Here is a 16,919-nt window from a genome sequence, read left to right as displayed (position 1 = left end):
GCACTGCATAGATGTTTGCTGTTATTAATTAATTGCCCTTTACATGCATTCTATTTTTATTTAGGAAACCAGCTAACATAAATAGAGGCTTTAAGGATTGGAAAGGAAAATAGGCTCGCAGCCAGTTTGTGTCAGGCGTGCTGATTAGAAAGGAGGGCTCGGGGCTTTCCCTCCAGGGTCGATCCCCTCCTCCCCTGGAAGTCTAGAAGGACCGCCTCTAGCTCAGAATCGGGGGTGTGAACCGGGAGTGGGGAGAACTCTTTCCGTCACTGCTTGGCAGGGGGCATCGGGCAAGCTTGGCTCCGGGGCCCAGGAAGCCCGGCGGAGGCACTGGCTTCTTGGTTGCGGGATCCTCCACTGCGAGGCCTGGAGAAACTGCCCCCAGCTCCCAGCATTTGGGATTCTGCCCCTATCGAGCCACCTGTCTCCATGAAGCCCTTTATTTCCCTCACACCCACGTGCTAAGTGGCCAACCTCGTGGGTGCACCACAGGGAGAGACAGAGAGAGAGTGAATGGCCTTCCGTGGGACCACTGGGGCGGCAGCTGGGGAGAGCGGCTGGACCCAAGGGCGCCCGTGGAGGAGGAAGTGTCCAGCCACGTCCATGACAGTTCAGGTGTGATCCAGCTTCTGCCACACGGGGGGCTGAGTGTGATGCTGGCTTCTGAGGCTGGAGTTTCACCTGTCAGCCAGTGGGGACCCACCTGTCAGCCTAGCTGGACCCAGCAGGCTCCCGAGGTTCCTTGGTATTGGGCAGAGGAAGGTCGGTGGAGGCAGGGGCCTTCTGGGAAGATGGCTTAGGCTTCTGCCCCTGCTGGTTTTTCGGCGGGTTAATGATTTATGAAGGTGAGGGCTGGGCCCTTGCTGGCGCTGTCCTGTGCTCCCGAAGCGGCTGGGGAACAGGGTGAGAGCTGGCAGGCTGGCGTGCACAGGGCACGAGTCAGTGACCCTTCTCTGTCGCTGGAACTTCAGCCCTGAACGCCCTCTGATCAGAATTCTGGCCCTCTCTTTGCAGGCGCGCGCTGGGACGGTGCTGGTGAGCCGTACCCTGTCTGATGGCTTCCTCCCATCCTCCACGGGCTGCCATAGGTATGGTACTCCGGGTGCCTGCTTCTCCCACCTCTGAACGGGGGTGGGGGGCGCCGTGGGGCCTGGCCCAGGGCCACTAGCTTTGGAGTAGGCTGTCCTTGGGTGAGAATCTGGCCCTACTGGCAGTTAGCTGTCTGCCCTTGGGCAAGTGGCCTCACCCCTCTGCCTCAGGTTCCTTGCCTGCAACATGGAAATAAAGATTTCCTCCTCATGGAGCGGGCTCCGGGCAAGGGTTGACCCTTTACCTTTCTCCCTAAGGTCCCCTGGAGAGACAAGCAGAGCCCCTCTGGGGACTGAGGTGTGCTTGGGGGTAAAGCTTCTGAATTGAGTGGCGAGTTGGGGCTCAGGGGAAGAGCGGGGCCATCCATCTCCATCTGCTAAGGAACCGAGGAGGCCGGGTCATCTAGCGGTGGTGGGGCTGCTAAAGTTAAAAAAAAAAAAAAAGGAAAGAAAGCAGAAAAATACATACTTATACTAAAAAAAAATTGTTTTTTTTTTTTATCTGAAATTCAATTTGCTGTCCAGTATTTTTATCCGGCAACCCTAACAGCGGGGCCTTGGGCACTGCTGGTAGAATCCGGACCCCATCCTGGAGGAGCTGGATGCAAGGCCATTTCTCCCATTGGGCCCAGCTTCCTGACCTCTTGTTCTTTTTGGGGGGTGGCAGTTAGCAGAATGGTAACAAGCCAGGGCTTTTTCTCCAGTCCAACCCTGCCACTGCCACTGTGAGCTCAGCTGAGTGACTTGGTGTCTCTCTGGCTCCGTTTCACCACCCACAAACATGGGGATGATAACGATACCCTCTCCTGTGATGTTTCGAGGTTTAAATACAGGTGGGACCCTGGCATATGTGGTAATCAATGGCTCAGTGCGTGGGAGCTGCTGTCACTGGGGTGTTGGCAGGACGGGCCGCCTGTGCTCTGCTCTGAGCCCCTGGGCAGAGCCCAGGGAGGACTCCCCCCCCGGCCCCAGGCTCCGTGTTCTTTTCTGAAGGGTGGGGGACCGGCACGGTGGACACACCTTCTCCATAGCGTGGGGTGGCTTCCTGGGTCCCGGCCTCCTGGATTCGCTGAGGACTCGCTGGGGTGGGCTCTCCCGAGGACGGGGCACGTCCAGGAACATCACAGGCGTGTGTGGTCACCTCCAGCCCTGCCACCTGTCTGGGTGGGTGGGAAGGGCTCAGTTCGGCTCTCAATTATCCAGGGATGGGCCTCCTGATTTTTCCTTCTGATAAGGAGCTGTGTCTAATTGCCTGGGTCTCAGGATCCTGAACAGAATCTTGGGGACAAGGGCATTTCCTGATTCATGGCCGTGGCTTTGGGTCCCAGGATGTCCGCACCCCCCGCCACTGTCATAGGCACCCTGAACCCTTTCTCCTACACACCAAGGGGCCAGACATGCAAACTGAGAGCAAAAGTATCTTATGATGAAATCAATTCAGTTCCGTTCAGCAAACATTTGATGAAAGTTTACTGTTCTGGGTGTATCTGACATTGCGGGCTGGTTTCGTCTGGTTGAACCAGTCTCTTTGCCACTTTCTGATCCTTTGAGAGCTTCCCGTGGTCCTCACGAATAAATTCAAATCCCCGCAACACCTCGCAGCCGTGTTCTCACCCCCATCATCCTTGCTCACGTCTTCCCTTCCACTGGACCACTTGCTGCTGTTCTCTGCCCCTGCTCTGGCCTCGGCCTGGAATAGCCCCTGACCCGTAACCTGAGCCTGTCAGACCATTGCTCCCCCTTTAAGGCTCTGCACTGGGGCAGCCTTGTGCCAAAGCCGCGCCCCACGTAAGCCCCCTCCTCTCTTTAGCACCGGCTCAGTCTCTGGGCTTTTGCATTATTCTCTGGCTGTATCTGCCTGCCTCACCCTGTAGTGAGCTCCTTGACATTGAGGGGCCATGTCTGTCTTCTGCTTGAACCTCCCGGCCCAGGGGCTCTCGGGGACAGTTCGCTGGATGCGGGCGTGACTGTGTTGAGTGCTGGCCTAACTGAAGCTATTTGTACTCTTAAAGGGAGAAGGTGCAGAAGTAACCTAAGTCCCTGGACGCAGCCTGGGGGCCGGGTCACCTGGGGCTGGGCCTGGCCTGTGAATGGGGAGGGGCTCTCCATCTCACCCAGGGTCAGGGCCTGGGCTATGACTCAAGGCAATATTAATAGTAATAACGATAATGATAATGACGATGCAGTGACAGTGATGGTAAGTAGAGTCGTCATCGTAAGAACAGCTAACATTTAGCGAGCCCATACCTCGCACTGGGTGCTTTAATGTTTGTCAGTTCATTCCATCCTCGCAACAACCCTGTAAGGCAGTTACTATTATTGTCCTCATTTGACAGATCAGGAAACTGCAGCTTGGTGGGGTAGGGGGAAGGGCGATGAAATAATTTGACACTCACGCAGCCAGTATAAGGGAGAGCTGGAGTCTGAACCCAGGTGGTCTGACTGTGAAACCGTAGTGGCTACAATGATACAGGCCACGTGCAAAGGGAACCCTCCCCCCACTGTATGCCCAGCAGATTCAAGTGGGCAGGACCATGGGCACTGAAGCCCCTTTGGTCAGGATAGGTCTGAATCTGGTGGTCCAGAAATAGTGGGCAGGGACTTTGTGGTCATTTATTCCAGTATTTTTTAAACTTTTAAAACTGCAACCCATAGACCTGACAATAGGAGTGTGTGTGTGTGTGTGTGTGTGTGTGTGTGTGTGTGTGTGTGTGTGTGTGTGTTCAGAAAATACTTATTATGTGCCTACCACATGTCAGGCACATTACCAGATGCTGGGAATATGACAGTGAAACAGACAAGAATACCTGCCCTCAGGAAGCTTACGTTCTAGCAGAGGAGACAGACAGTAAAATAAATAAAACATACTGTGTGTCACATGCTGGTAAGGGCCACAGAGAAAAAGAAAGCAGGCAAGGCAAATCGGGAGCCCCCGGGTGTCACTGGGGGCAGTTTTGGTCCTGGCAGCCTCATTGGAAGCTGACATATGGTAAAGACCTGAAGGAGGTGAGAGCAGGAGAAGACGCCTGGGGGAAAGAACATTCTGGACCCCAGGACTGAAAGTGCAAAGGTCCTGAGGCAGGAGCAGAGCTGGCACTTTCACGGTACAGCAAGGAGACCGGTGTGGCTGGAGTGGAATGAGCGAGGGGAGAACAGTAGAAGATGCTATACACACGCATTTTATATATGTGTGTACATATACATATCCAAAACGGAAGTGTTGAAAGCAATATCAAAAGTAATACCAAATGTGACTGGGGAGGGCCAGTTAGCTCTGGGTTTCTGCTGCAGTCAAGCAGCTGAGGAAGGGTCTTCTTGAATTTGATACACTGGCACCTACAATGTTCTGCTCTGGAAACCCCAGGTCACTGTGGGCGGGGCGGGGGGGGCGTTGGATTTTTCTGGTCAGTGAGACTGCTAGAATCAGATATGTCCATCTGCCCATCCGCTGGCCCGTCTAGCTGTCTCTCTGCTCCATCCACCTCCCCACCCATTTACTTATCGATCCATCTGTGGACAGTCCTGTCCTCAAGGATCTCGGGCAGGGAGGGGACAGAAATTACAGCAGGTGTCACTGTGTAACACTCACATCCCAGGCACTATGCCAAGAGCTACATCTACCAGAGCAGTTCTCCACCAGGGGCAGTTTTGACCCCCAGGGGACATTTGGCAATGTCTGCAGACATTTTTGGTTGTCATAGCTGGAGGGTAGAGGCCAGGAATGCTACTACACATCCTATAGAGCCCCCCCAGCACAAAGACCACGCAGCCCCGATAGGAGGCTGAGAAACCCTGACCTACATCTCACGTCACATTCACATCAGCCTTATGAGGTAGGTGCTGTCTCATTCTCCAATTTACAGGGAAGAAACCAAGGTTCAGAGAGGTGAAGGGGACCCAGACAGGACTGGGTGGGCCCCAAGCTCATGCTCTAAAATGTGTGACATGAGCTGTGACAGGCTTACTCCGGGCAGCCCAGGGAGGAGCGATGAGCTTCAAACCAGCCCACATTGTCCCTTGGGTTGGGAGTGGGTTTGCACGAGGTAGGGAGATGGGCTAAATGGACGCTTGAGGTTCTGTTTAGGCTCAGATTCTAGAAGAGAAGTCTTCTAAGGAAGAAGGCGGGGTGGGGGGTGGGGACCTCAGCTTGCCGAAATGGGCCGAAGGTGAGGGCTTGTTATGCTCTTTAGGACAGAGGATCCATTTCTTCACTTGTTTAATGAAACAAGCGAAGTTCTTGTTCAAGTTTTCTGAGTTCTGCCCGTCGACTGAAAAATAATGCACAACATAAAAGTAGAGAATTATGTTTTACTTGACGGACTTACTGAGGACTTAAGGCCCGGAGGCAGCCTCTCAGATAGCTCTGAGGGACTGCTCCTAAGAGGTGAGCGGGGAGCCGGGATACACAGGAGTTTTTTTGCAACAAAGATCAGGTAGTGAGAACATCAAAAGATTACGGTTAACTAAAGAAAACCAGGCATCTCAAGTTAGCGAATTTAGCACTCCTCTGTATATGGGAAGTGCAAGAGGCTGGGCTCCTTGAAATCATTCCTTTGATATGCGCTTTAGCTATGTGGGGCCAGCGTCCTGTTCTTTCGGTCCTGAATCCCCTCAGGGTGCACCACTGGGGTAGCTGCAGTGGCTGATGCCTTGATGGCTGCAACATCCTTTGTTTACTGATGTGGCTGGCGACATACCCCAGGCCAGGACCTGCCCCCTTAAAGGGGCAAAATAAATCATTACACATTTTACAGGAACAGATGAAGAAAACAAGAGGCTAAGACAGAGAAGGGATGCGGGCAGGGGTCCTCCCAGGGGAGAGAAGCAGGGAGTAAGGCCGGGCTGACCTTCATGCTGGGAGCCCGGGCCCCGAGCCCTGCCCCAGCCAGTCTGTGCCCTGGTACCCGAAAGCTGGCTGCCTTCAGGCTCCCCTCTCCCGTGCATACCAAGTAAAGAGCAGGGTGCGGGGCTCATCTGCATATACGCAAAATGCGAAGACGTATCACACGTGGAAATACACACGAAGGTGTGTGTCCAGACGCACGTGGGCAGATGCATTTATAAAACCCCCTTGCTTACAAAATAGGCAAGTAGAAAACAAGAAAACCAGAGACTTACATTCAAGTCCAGATGCACACCCGCTCGCCTTGGAAGCTTGCTCCCTACCCTTAGTCTCCTGCCTCTCTGCTTAGAGCCCCAAGCCAACCACAGGAACCTCGGGGCACAGGAGGGCCACCCGCGTGCTCTCTCTCGGACCCCCAGCTGCTCCCCACTTCCAGCCCTCTCTCTGGACCAAACCCTGAGACCCCACAGCGGGCCAACTCCTCCTCCCTTCCAGGAGATCGGCTGCTTCCTGGAGGCCCAGGCCCCTCCCCCGAGGCAGAGGACGACCCTGGCGAGGCCTTTGAGTTTGATGACAGCGACGATGATGACGAGGACACCAGTGCTGGCCTGGGCGTCCCAGGCGCTGCTCCAGAGAAGGAGGCGGAAGACGCCCCACTGATCCACTTGGACTCCGCCCCCGTCGCTGGTAAGGTGCTCTGGAAGCCCGGGGGTCTTCCCATTTCCGGGCCTCCGGGGCTACAGGGAGCTCAGGGCTGCGTGGAGGCTCCCGGCTCCCAGTGATGCCTTGTGGCTCCTCCACTGTCCCCAGAAAGCAGGAAGGGAAGACAGACCACTGGGAAGAAGCTGCATTCCATCGCTCCCGTTGGGAACTGGAGATTCCTAGCATTCCTGCAGCATCTGGGGCACTTTGGCACGTCGTCAATGGCAGTGGTTGGCCGTCAATGGCAGTGGTTGGTCGTCAATGGCAGTGGTTGGCCGTCGGTTGTGCTTCAGCGACAGTCACTGCCCAGAGCTTGCCTCTCTGAAGCTCCTCTCTCCCCGCAGCTTCTCCCAGGGAATCACAGCTGCCAGAGCAGCAGCCTCCCAGCGCCCTGGGGGCGGGAAGGCCCTGATAAGGCCGGGGTTAAATGGCAGCTTCTGTCATCGGGAGGGACTGGGGACTGGACCGGCGGGAACTTCCTGCAGGCTTGGGGACAAGGGGCTCCTTGAGGGGCTGCGGGTGAGGGGCAGGCCCAGAGCAGGCAGCATGACTGGTTCTGGTCGGAGCTGGGATGTGGGCCGTGGGGCTGGGGGTGGGGACAGGCAGGTAGGACTGGTAGGGGAGCTTAATGATAGTGTGGGGCTGGGGGAAGGCAGGCAGGGATGCAGCAGGCATCGGGCTGGCGGCCCACCTCTGGGGCCCCCCCGGGGAAGCTGGGAAAGGGGGCGGGGATGCGCTGAGTCCCTCGGGCCAGCCGCTGGCCTGACGGGCTCTGCCTCTGCTCTCCTCCCGCAGACCCAGACCCAGAGGCTGCACCGCCCCAGACACAGTAAGTGAGCCGCGTTCTTTTGCTCTGGCAGCTGGAAGACGAGGAGAGACCGGGCAGGAGGTGTGGGAAGGGGTGGAGCTGCGGCTGTGACGGCTCAGGGCAGGTCTTTGGCTAAGGAGAAACGCATTTCAGGATCCCTGGGCCGGAGGGAAGAGGTCAGTCCCTAAAACGTGTTACTTTTTCCTTTATTTTTCCCACAAGCCTGTGAAGTAAAAAGCAGGCCTGGCTCCACATCCTGGCTTTGTCCCTTGCCAGCTGTGTGGCTAGAAGGAGTCACATAAACTCTCCAAAGTCAGTCTGTTCATATGCAAAGTGAAGACAATGAAGTACCTACCCACTCCGTTGGGTTGTGGCTGGGAATTAAACAGCTCTCTGGTGCTCCACGCGGTGCCACCCTCTGTAATTGTCTTTGCCATCGCCATCGTCTTGCCAGTACCGTTGCTACTCCCTTTCCTTTGACTGTTGCTGGGGACTCTGCCCTTCTCCACCTGGGAGCCTGTCTGAGGCAGGGCAGCCTAAAGGCTAACACCCCTGGGTGTTGGGGTGATTGCCTGCCTCGCACTCTGGGCCCAGCACTGGCCATGGGTCCTTGTGTAAGTCCCAGTCCCCCAGGCCTTGGTTTTCTCATCTGTAAAATGGGCCACTGCTTCCTCCATAGAAGAATGAAGAACTGCTGGGTAAGACACCTAGAGACACCGCAGGCACCTAATCAAGGCACTTTTACCAGCACTCCCTCTGTGGTCTTCAGCAAGTTGGAACGCGCATTTGGGAGTCGGGGGCTGGAAAGCTGAGGCCTCTTGGAGCTCTGCTCGGCTTTCAGGACCTGGGTGTTTAGAGAGTCCTCTTCTAAGGGAAGCCTCAGTGGTGGATCTAGGCCCCGGGGTTGATGGCTGGGGCCCCTGGGGCCCTGAGTTTAAATCCTGGCTGCCCTAGTCTGGGGAGGGGTGTCTGAGCCTCCCTTTGTTTTTCTAGAGTGAGCTGAATCTGGGCGGCTAATTCTCAGGTCTCAGAGATGCAGATTGTGGCCCTGGGTCCGGGAGCCAGTGCAGTTCTGGATTCAAATTCAAGCCTAGGAGTCCTTGTTTGTGCTCATTTCCTTGTCGGAGTGGGTGGACCCTGGGAGGGTTTCTGCTGGGCTTGCCACTGTGTAATTACGGCCAGAAGAGGGGCCAGGCTCTCCTCCCTGGTTAGGGACCTGAAATGAATCAGCGATTCTGCACCTGGGCTGGGAAGTCCTGAAATTGCTGTGATCTCCCAGGGGTCACGTCCCTCCAGGGCGGGCCAGGAATGAAGCCACCCAGAAACTCAGCCTGGACAGGGAAGCAGACTCATCCAGGTGGGACAGAGGGTGCCCAGGGAACAGGGACACTGACCGGAGGGGGGCTAGGGGGGTCTTGGCTGAGCAAGGGAGCATAAATTCGCCGGTGGAGAGAGAGGAGGGGTCCACACGAGGAAGCCACTGAACAGGGACGGGGGGCAGGGGGTTGGGAAACGGTGTGGACATCCAGCAAGTGCACCCCTTCAGGGGTCTGGCACTTGGTTTCCTCAGGCCGTCCTTCTGGAGACCCTGGTTCCCTGACCTCAGAGTCGGGAGCATAGCCGTCTGGCCTGGCTCTGCCGCCTTCTCTCTGTGTGTCCTGGAGACCTGGTGACTGCGGCCAGACGCCGTGTGTGGCTGGTGCTGGTGCCCTGTGGAGGCCTTGTTGCAGTGGCCCCCAGAGCTGGTGCTATACTGCGTCAGAATCACTCAGTGTGGGCCACGCGTTTCTGGGAGAGGGGCCCAGCCTCTGCCTTTAACCCACCACCCACTATTCCGTAGCACGCCCACCTATCCTATACCTGGTCCTGGTGTTAGCCCAGCTCCCTTGAACACCATCTCCTGGAGGTTCACATCCTCACTCAGCCCTTCACTAGCTGGGTGGCTTTGGGCTCCCTGTGAAGCTCTCTGAGCCCCAGTTTCTGCATCTGTAAGATGGACGTGTTCTCTGCCGCTAAGCATCGTTGAGGAATACGTGAGGCTGGTTGTTTCTGCTCCTGCCTCCTGACCAGTTTGGATGTCTCCAGTGCGATGGGGCCGAAGGGGCGGAGACTGTGTGCCCAGTGCCTCTGACTCCTCGGCTGGGCCTGGGTTGCCAACAGGTGTGAATAAACATCACTTTTTTTTTTTTTTTTTTTTGCGGTACGCGGGCCTCTCAGCGCTGTGGCCTCTCCCGTTGCAGAGCACAGGCTCCGGACGCGCGGGCTCAGCGGCCATGGCTCACGGGCCCAGCCGTTCCGCGGCACGTGGGATCTTCCCGGACCGGGGCACGAACCCGCGTCCCCCGCATCGGCAGGCGGACTCTCAACCCCTGCGCCACCAGGGAAGCCCTAAACATAACTTTTGAGAGCCCTTGATGGGGCAAACATTCATGGGCTGTGAGTCCCCTGCAGAATATTGATTGCAGCAGGAGTCCCGAGAGACTTCCCTTCTAGCCCCTTAATTTTGTAGATGGAGAGACTGAGGGGTGGGGCTTGCCCACAGTCGCCCAATGAGATGCTGGAGGCCTCCTGACTCCTTGTCCGTCAAGTGTCTCTGTGCTGCTCCCAGCTTTTTCCCCCTCCCTTCCAGGTCTCCGTTTACTTAAGTTCCACCTCCTTCCCCGGATGGTGAATTTCCACTCTGGAGTCCTCTGGGAGAAGAGTCAATCCAGATCGCTTTCCTTCTCCTTGGTATCCAAGACAAAGGGAAAAAAAAAATCTTGATTTTCTTTCTTTCTTTTCTTTTTTAAAAAAAAATTTTCCCAAAGGTAGTCACTAAGCAGACATTGCTTTGAAAAAACTAATCTCCAAGTGGAGGACATTTCATCTCTTCTCACTGCATTTCTTTCACGGTCCCTGCCTGAAGGCTTGGAAATGGCCTTGGGCTTTGCCTGGCTGCCTACCTGGCCTCCAGCAAAGCAAGGGCTGCCTGACTCGAGGCTCCTGACAGCACAGTTAGAACCACTGCCCAGATCCGGGCAGCCTTAAAGTGACCTCACTCCCTCCCCAGCTCTCATCCACAGCTGGGGAGGGAAGGTGGTGGGAGCGCCGTGGGTAAAGTGAGGGCCGGAGTCCGGGTCTTCGAGGGCCTGGGAGCTCGGGCTCTGAGCCGCAGAGAGCTGGCTTCGAGTCTCACCTGTTACTTAATACCTGTGTGTCATCGGGCAAGTTGTTTCTTGTCCCGAGCCTCACTTTCTTAATCAGTAAAATGGGGATAATAAATCTACTTTCTTGCAGGGCTCTGTGAGGTGTACGTAAGTTACCATTTATTCGGTGCTGCATCACTGTTTACGAGGACAGCTGAGGCTGACGGGCAGTCCAGGTGACCTGGGCAGGGGCACTGGGTCCCTGTCTGGCTGTGAGGCCTGTGGACTTCCGGGTCCCTTCACCTGGGAGGTGGGGTTGCCCAGAGGAGGCAGCCAGGCTGTTATGGGGTAGGCAGAGCTGCTGGCTTTGCTGAGTGTGCGTGGTGCCGAGGCCCACGGGGTGATTTTAGGGTCGGGCCCCGCTGCTCCACAATCCCAAGGAGGGAGGGGGCCTGGGCTCTCGTCCGTCCTGCTGCCGGGCAAAAGAACCTTCAGCCTGCTCGGCTAGCTGCTGCCACTCTCTCTTTCCGAAACAGGACGTATTATCAGATAACAGCAACAACGACAACAGCAATAATAGCGAATGATAATAGTAATAACAGTGATTGTGTTTACTGTGTACCAGGCACCAAGCTAAATGCCCAGTCCCATCTCTTGTCTCTAGGAAGTGGACACTTCATTACCCATGTCACAGGTGGGAAATTGAGGCTTGGGGAAGTTAGGTGGCCAGAGTTACACATAGATGGTACATGTTCATTCAACAGAGACTAGAAGCGGGGCCTCTCCGGCCGGAGGCCAGGTGTTTGACCATCACCCGACCCTCCAGGGATGTGCTGGGGACTCAGGGTCCAAGCTCAGGACTTCAGACTTTGGTTCATGCTGGGAGGGGTGGCTGGCTCCATATGAACGATCCCTTCTGTGTGTGTTTATTGGGGTAAGAACTTTGCCTCTTATGAGATCTAACTTTGCCTCTTGAGCTCTTGGCAGAGTAGTGTCCAAGCTGTTGCTGGAATGTTCCATAGACCCCACCTGGGGAGCCACGCAGAGTGGCCTCGGCCCTGCCTGTGTGTGACTCTGGGTGGCGCCCCTTCCCTTGAGATGGGAGCAGAGTAAAAGCAGCCCCCTCCCCTCTTGCCCCACACAGAGGCCTTGTGATGGTAGAGGGGTGTGGAAGGGCGTCTCCATCTGCAGGACGGCTCCATGGGGACAGGGATTTTTCTTGGTGGGGGAGGCGGGTATTTTGTTTGCTGCCATGTCCTCCCGGCTTAGCATGGTGCCAGGCACAGGGCGACTGCTGAAGGCATCCCCGTTGAATGAACGATGGATTCCAATGGACAGAAGGAGGAGCCGGGTCTGAAAGACGACTCTCAGTGTCTCCGTGAAAATGAAGAGAAAACAAACGGTGTGGAAACAGAATCTCTGCACCGGGGTTCTGGCTCTGGCAGCTGACTGAGGCCAAGACAGAGGCCAGCGGGAAGGGAGGCCTCAAGCGGCTGAGTGGCTGATCCCGCCGATGCTACTCATGTCGGCTGCTGTTTCCTGAGTCACACTCCGAGTTGAGTGCTTCCTGCACAAGATCGCATCTCCTAGGCAACGCAGCCCTAGGAGGCGGGGCTACTGATTATGCCCATTTTGCAGATGAGGAACTGAGGCTTAGAGTTGAAGTAGTTTACCCGAGATCTTGCAGAGCTGGTGAATGGCAGGGCTGGAGCTTGGCCCGTCTGACTCCACAGCCAGCCATCCACTGGAGCTCACAGGGTTGGGCCTTTCTGGTGGACTTTGAAACCTGTGAACTCACAGCCACCCTGAGCACCCAGTAGGTACTTGCTGGGAAATGAGAGCGTGTAGGTCGCCGGCTCCCTGCGTTTTCCCGGACTCAGGCCGCGTCTCTCACCTCTGAGCGCACCACGCCCTCTGGATTTGTTTGCTTTTCCTGCCCAGTTTCGCTGCCATCCCCACCGGCCCCACTGCAGCCTCAGCATTTCCTGTTGGCTCCTGGCCCGGCCGCAGGGACTCTCAGTGGCTCCCGGGAGGTACTTGTCCTGCCCCTTCCTGGGCTTATCCAGGCAAGATGGACTGTGTTGCCCACTGGCCAGCGTCTCTCACCCGGGCCTGGAGCCTGAGGGAAGCAGCTGGGCAGCTGGGAGAGCCAAGGAGACCCATCCTCCCTGGACGTATCAGGTGCCGAGAAGATCAGACCAGGCTTGGGGAAGCAGTGTTTGAACAGGATGGAAACAGGGCGCTGGAGGGCCTGCCTGCAGCCTGGCCTTGTGGCTTCTGAGGGCCGAGGGTCTGGGGAGCGTGGGGGCTCTTGGGGGGCAGCTCGACGAGGCTGGAGTATCCCCTGGCCCCGGGAGGAAATGGAGGTGTCCCTGGAGGTTTGTGAGATTGCTGCAGACCCAGTCTGGAGTTGTTTGGCATCCCGAGCTTGCCCTTAACTTGCTGTTTCCCCAGATCCAGAGCATTCATAGCCGCCTGTGTCCTGTCCTGCAGGGTCTCCGTGGGATCCGAGGACTGACAGAGACAAGCTTCCCTCCCAGTGGAGTCCCTCATGGGAGGGTTATGGGGACCCTTTTCCCATGAAAGACCTCTGTCTGGCCCCTTGCCAGTCCCTAAATTGGAAGAGCTGTATTTTTGTTTTTCCCCTTTTCCACCCCTGGCTACAAGGGGTTTCCATATAGGAGCTATGGTCTTTGGGTCACAGACCCTTTGAGTCCCCGGTACGAAGGCCACACAGTCTCTGGCCTGAAAAAACGTACACAGGTTCGCATTCATTACATCGAGTCCCCCTTCAGGAACGTGTCAAGTCCACCCCTGGATCCCTGCAGTGACAGGACTCTGCCTTATGCGTCTTCCATCCCAGTGCCTGGCACAAAGAAGACACGGTACTAATAGTTTACACGTGCACGGGCGTTACAGTTTATGTAGCCCTTTCCACACGCATCTCATCTTGATTTGCACAACGGTGGCAGGCAGGTTAATATCCCTCTCCAAGACTTCCATGTTCTAATTCCCAGAACCTGGGAATGTGCGACCTTGTACAGATGTGATGAAGTTAAGGGCCTTGAGATGGGGAGATGATGCTGGATTATCCAGGCGGGCCCAATGGAACACAAGGATCCTTATAAAGGGGGCTTGTGGAGTCAGAGAGGGATTGAAAGATGCTGTGCGGTTGGCTTTGAAGATGGAGGAGGGGCCACGAGCCAAGGCTGCTTCCAGAGGCTGGAAAGAGGCAAGGGAGCAGATTCTCCCTTAGAGCTGCCGGAAAGAGCACAGCTCTGCCGACACCTTGCTTTTACCCTAAGTGAAGTCCATTGTGGATTTCGGAACTTTACGGCTGTAAGATAATATACATCTGTGTTGTTTGAGGTTACTAAGGTTGTGGTAACTGTCACAGCAGCAGTAGGAGACTGACACAGCAGCCCTGGAAAGAGGGAATTCTTACGGGTTCCGTTGTGCAGGCCCAGAGAGGTGCATTCACTGGTCCAAGGGAGCTGAGTGGCAGGTAGTGGCGCTTGGGTTCAAAGCCAGAGGACCGGGGCTCTGCTTGCTCTTCCCCAGCAGCCCCCTGCCCTTCCCCTCTGTCCTCCATCCTCCACCTCTACTGAGTGCCTGCAATGTGCCAGGCGTTGCAGCGACCGAGGCAGACAGTCCCTGCCCTCGGGGGGCTGACATTCTGTGCTTTGGTGTGTTTATGGGCTCTGTAGCCAGATCATAATGGCCTGCACGTATTCTGCACTTATTATTCACCAAGCCCTGTTCTAAGAGCCTCTCCCGCCTCCAGTAAGGCTCGTGACACTCACAGGTGGGTGCTACTGTAATCCCCCTTTTACAGATGCAGAAGCAGGTGCAGAGAACACACGCTGTCAGCCTCACGACACGGAGCTGAGGTGAGGCAGAGCCACGGTTGAACCTGGTTGGCTTCCAGACCCAGTGTTCTAACCTCTGCCCTTCCGTCTCTCGCATAGATCTGGTTTGGACCTTGCCTGTCTTCCACATCAGCTCCACAACCCAGGACCCGTTCATTGTCTGATCTGCTTAACCTTCCATTTCGTCTGTGTAAAGTGGAGGCTAAATGAGATGTGAGGACCAGATGCTGTGTCAGCGAGCTGCTCTTATGACTGTCCTCAAAGGGTGTGGGTCTGCCTGGAGCAGGACTCCACAGGGCACAAGGGACCCCGCGCTGGCCAAGCTGTTGCTCAACATTGCCTGGGATGTGTTTTCCTTCTCCCTTTCTTTCTTTCTTTTTTTCTAATAGTCATGCATGTTTATTTTAGAAGAATTGGAAAGTCCAGAAAATGATAGACTAAAAGCAACCTTTAATTCTGTCACTGTGTGTTCCTGCCCAGCTTCCTTGCTATAGAAGTAGACCTATGTATATATATCAGTATTTTATAGAATTGTGGTTTTATTGCACATGCTGTTTCCCAGCTCACCTTTTGACCTAATTACATAGGGTGAGCATTTTCCCATGGGAACTTCTGCAACACCCCACAAGGCTCTTGATAAGTTATTGCCGGGGGTACAGTGCCTGTCCTGGCTCTGACTGCTGAGCCTGGGGCCCTCGAGATGACGGGAGGGAGGTGCGTGCACCACCGAGCAGAAGGCCGAGGTGGGGTCTGGGTTATTGTCTGTGGCTGTGGGGAAGGATGGTTCCCCGGGGGCCTTGATGCTCGCTCCCCACCGAGGACTGTGTTATAGATATCAAGTCAGGGTCCCCTCCTCCGACTTCCCTGGGGGCTCCTCCCCACTCCGCTCATTCAGTAAGTGGAGTTGTGACCATGTGGGGGATGGCACAGGACAAACACACTGGGGCCCAGAACCATTCCGTATGTGAGGGGTGGCCGGGCTCAGTGTGAAGAGGTGAGTGCATACAGGGACCCCGTTAGCTGGAGGAGGGGTGGAGGGGAAGGAGGGGGAAGGGAAACAGTGCACCGGGGCTATTTATCGTGGGCCAGACCCTCTGCTAAGAGTTTTACAAGCCTTTATTTACTCCTTCCTGGAACCCTAAGAGGGAGGTATTATTGCTCCATTTCACAGATATGGAAACTGAGGCACAGAGAGGTGCTAAGTGCCCTATCTGTGTTATCTCATTTAATCCTCACGGCAGGAAGTAGAGTGATTATTCATCCTGTCCCTCAAGTGGCAGAGCTGTGATCTTATCCCAGGTCTGTTCCCACCCTAAGCCCAAGATTCCCCCGTTCTCAACCCTGGCTGCACATCGGAGCCAGCAGGGAGCTTTAAAAACAACAATGCTGGGGCTTCCCTGGTGGCGCAGTGGTTGAGAATCCGCCTGCCGATGCAGGGGACACAGGTTCGTGCCCCGGTCCGGGAAGATCCCACATGCCGCGGAGCGGCTGGGCCCGTGAGCCATGGCCGCTGAGCCTGTGCGTCCGGAGCCTGTGCTCCGCAACGGGAGAGGCCACAACAGTGAGAGGCCCGCATACCACAAAAAAAAAAAAAAAAAAAGTGCTGGACCCCTCCTGACCGATGGATCAGAATCACTGGGGCAGGGGCTCTGGGTCTGTATCTCTGAGGAGCTTCCCAGGTGACTGCCATGGGCAGCCGCTTTGAATCCTCCCGCCAGGTGATCTTCGCACCGTGCGGCATGTGGAACTTCCCCAACCAGGGATCGAACCTGTGCCCCCTCAATGGAAGCGCAGAGTCTTAACTACTGGACCACCAGGGAAGTCCTTCTTTTTTTTTAAAAAAATCTTTATTAGAGTACAGTTGATTTATAATGTTGTGTTAGTTTCAGTTGTATAGCAAAGTGAATCAGTTACACATATACATATATCTACTCTTTTTAAGATTCTTTTCCCATATAGGTCATTACAGAGTATTGAGTAGAGTTCCCTGTGCTATCCAGTAGGTCCTTATTAAGTATCTGTTTTATATATAGTAGTGTGTATATGTCAATCCCAGTCTCCCATTTTATCCCTCCCCCCTGCCCCCTTTCTGGCTTTAACATGCTATATGAACTAGAAAGTGGCCAGGGCTGAAAAGAAAACTGGCAGCAGGCTTAATCCGGGCTTGATGTTTTTGCCTTCCTTTTGTGTCTCTTGGATGTGGGGATAGTGGTAGTGGTGCTGGTGGGGACTTTCTCGAGGGGAGTGGTGCTCTTGAGTCGGGCCATCCTGGACAAGCCCTGCTGTCCCAGCCCTCGGTCTGCCGCAGATTGGGTTTTACTCAAGGCCTTATAAGGCTCATGTTATTCTGGTCCTTTCAATTCCCAAAGGTGGAATTCTTTTCTCTTTCATATTTTTCATACCTTGTACTGGAAAAGGCGTCGGGAATACCGTGTGTGTGCGTGCACACACACACACACACACACACACACACACACACACACA

General features: G+C 55.3%; 1 protein-coding gene across 1 annotated transcript in view; it reads left to right on the top strand.

Moving 5' to 3' along the window:
* The first annotated feature begins 64 nt into the window (after positions 1–64).
* The window catches only part of ARHGEF10L (Rho guanine nucleotide exchange factor 10 like), a 63,862-nt gene continuing 47,007 nt past the window's right edge, over positions 65–16,919 (top strand). The window contains exons 1-3 of the mRNA XM_055082354.1: positions 65–1,088; positions 6,427–6,618; positions 7,429–7,462. Coding sequence (XP_054938329.1) covers positions 1,055–1,088; positions 6,427–6,618; positions 7,429–7,462 — 260 coding nt within the window. The 5' untranslated portion in view covers positions 65–1,054. The remainder of the gene's footprint in view (positions 1,089–6,426; positions 6,619–7,428; positions 7,463–16,919) is intronic.

The sequence above is a fragment of the Physeter macrocephalus genome, chromosome 3, assembly GCF_002837175.3.
Source record: "Physeter macrocephalus isolate SW-GA chromosome 3, ASM283717v5, whole genome shotgun sequence".
Lineage (NCBI taxonomy): Eukaryota > Metazoa > Chordata > Mammalia > Artiodactyla > Physeteridae > Physeter > Physeter macrocephalus.
Note: the sequence above shows the minus strand (reverse complement) of the source record. Positions and strands in the feature narration are given on the sequence as shown.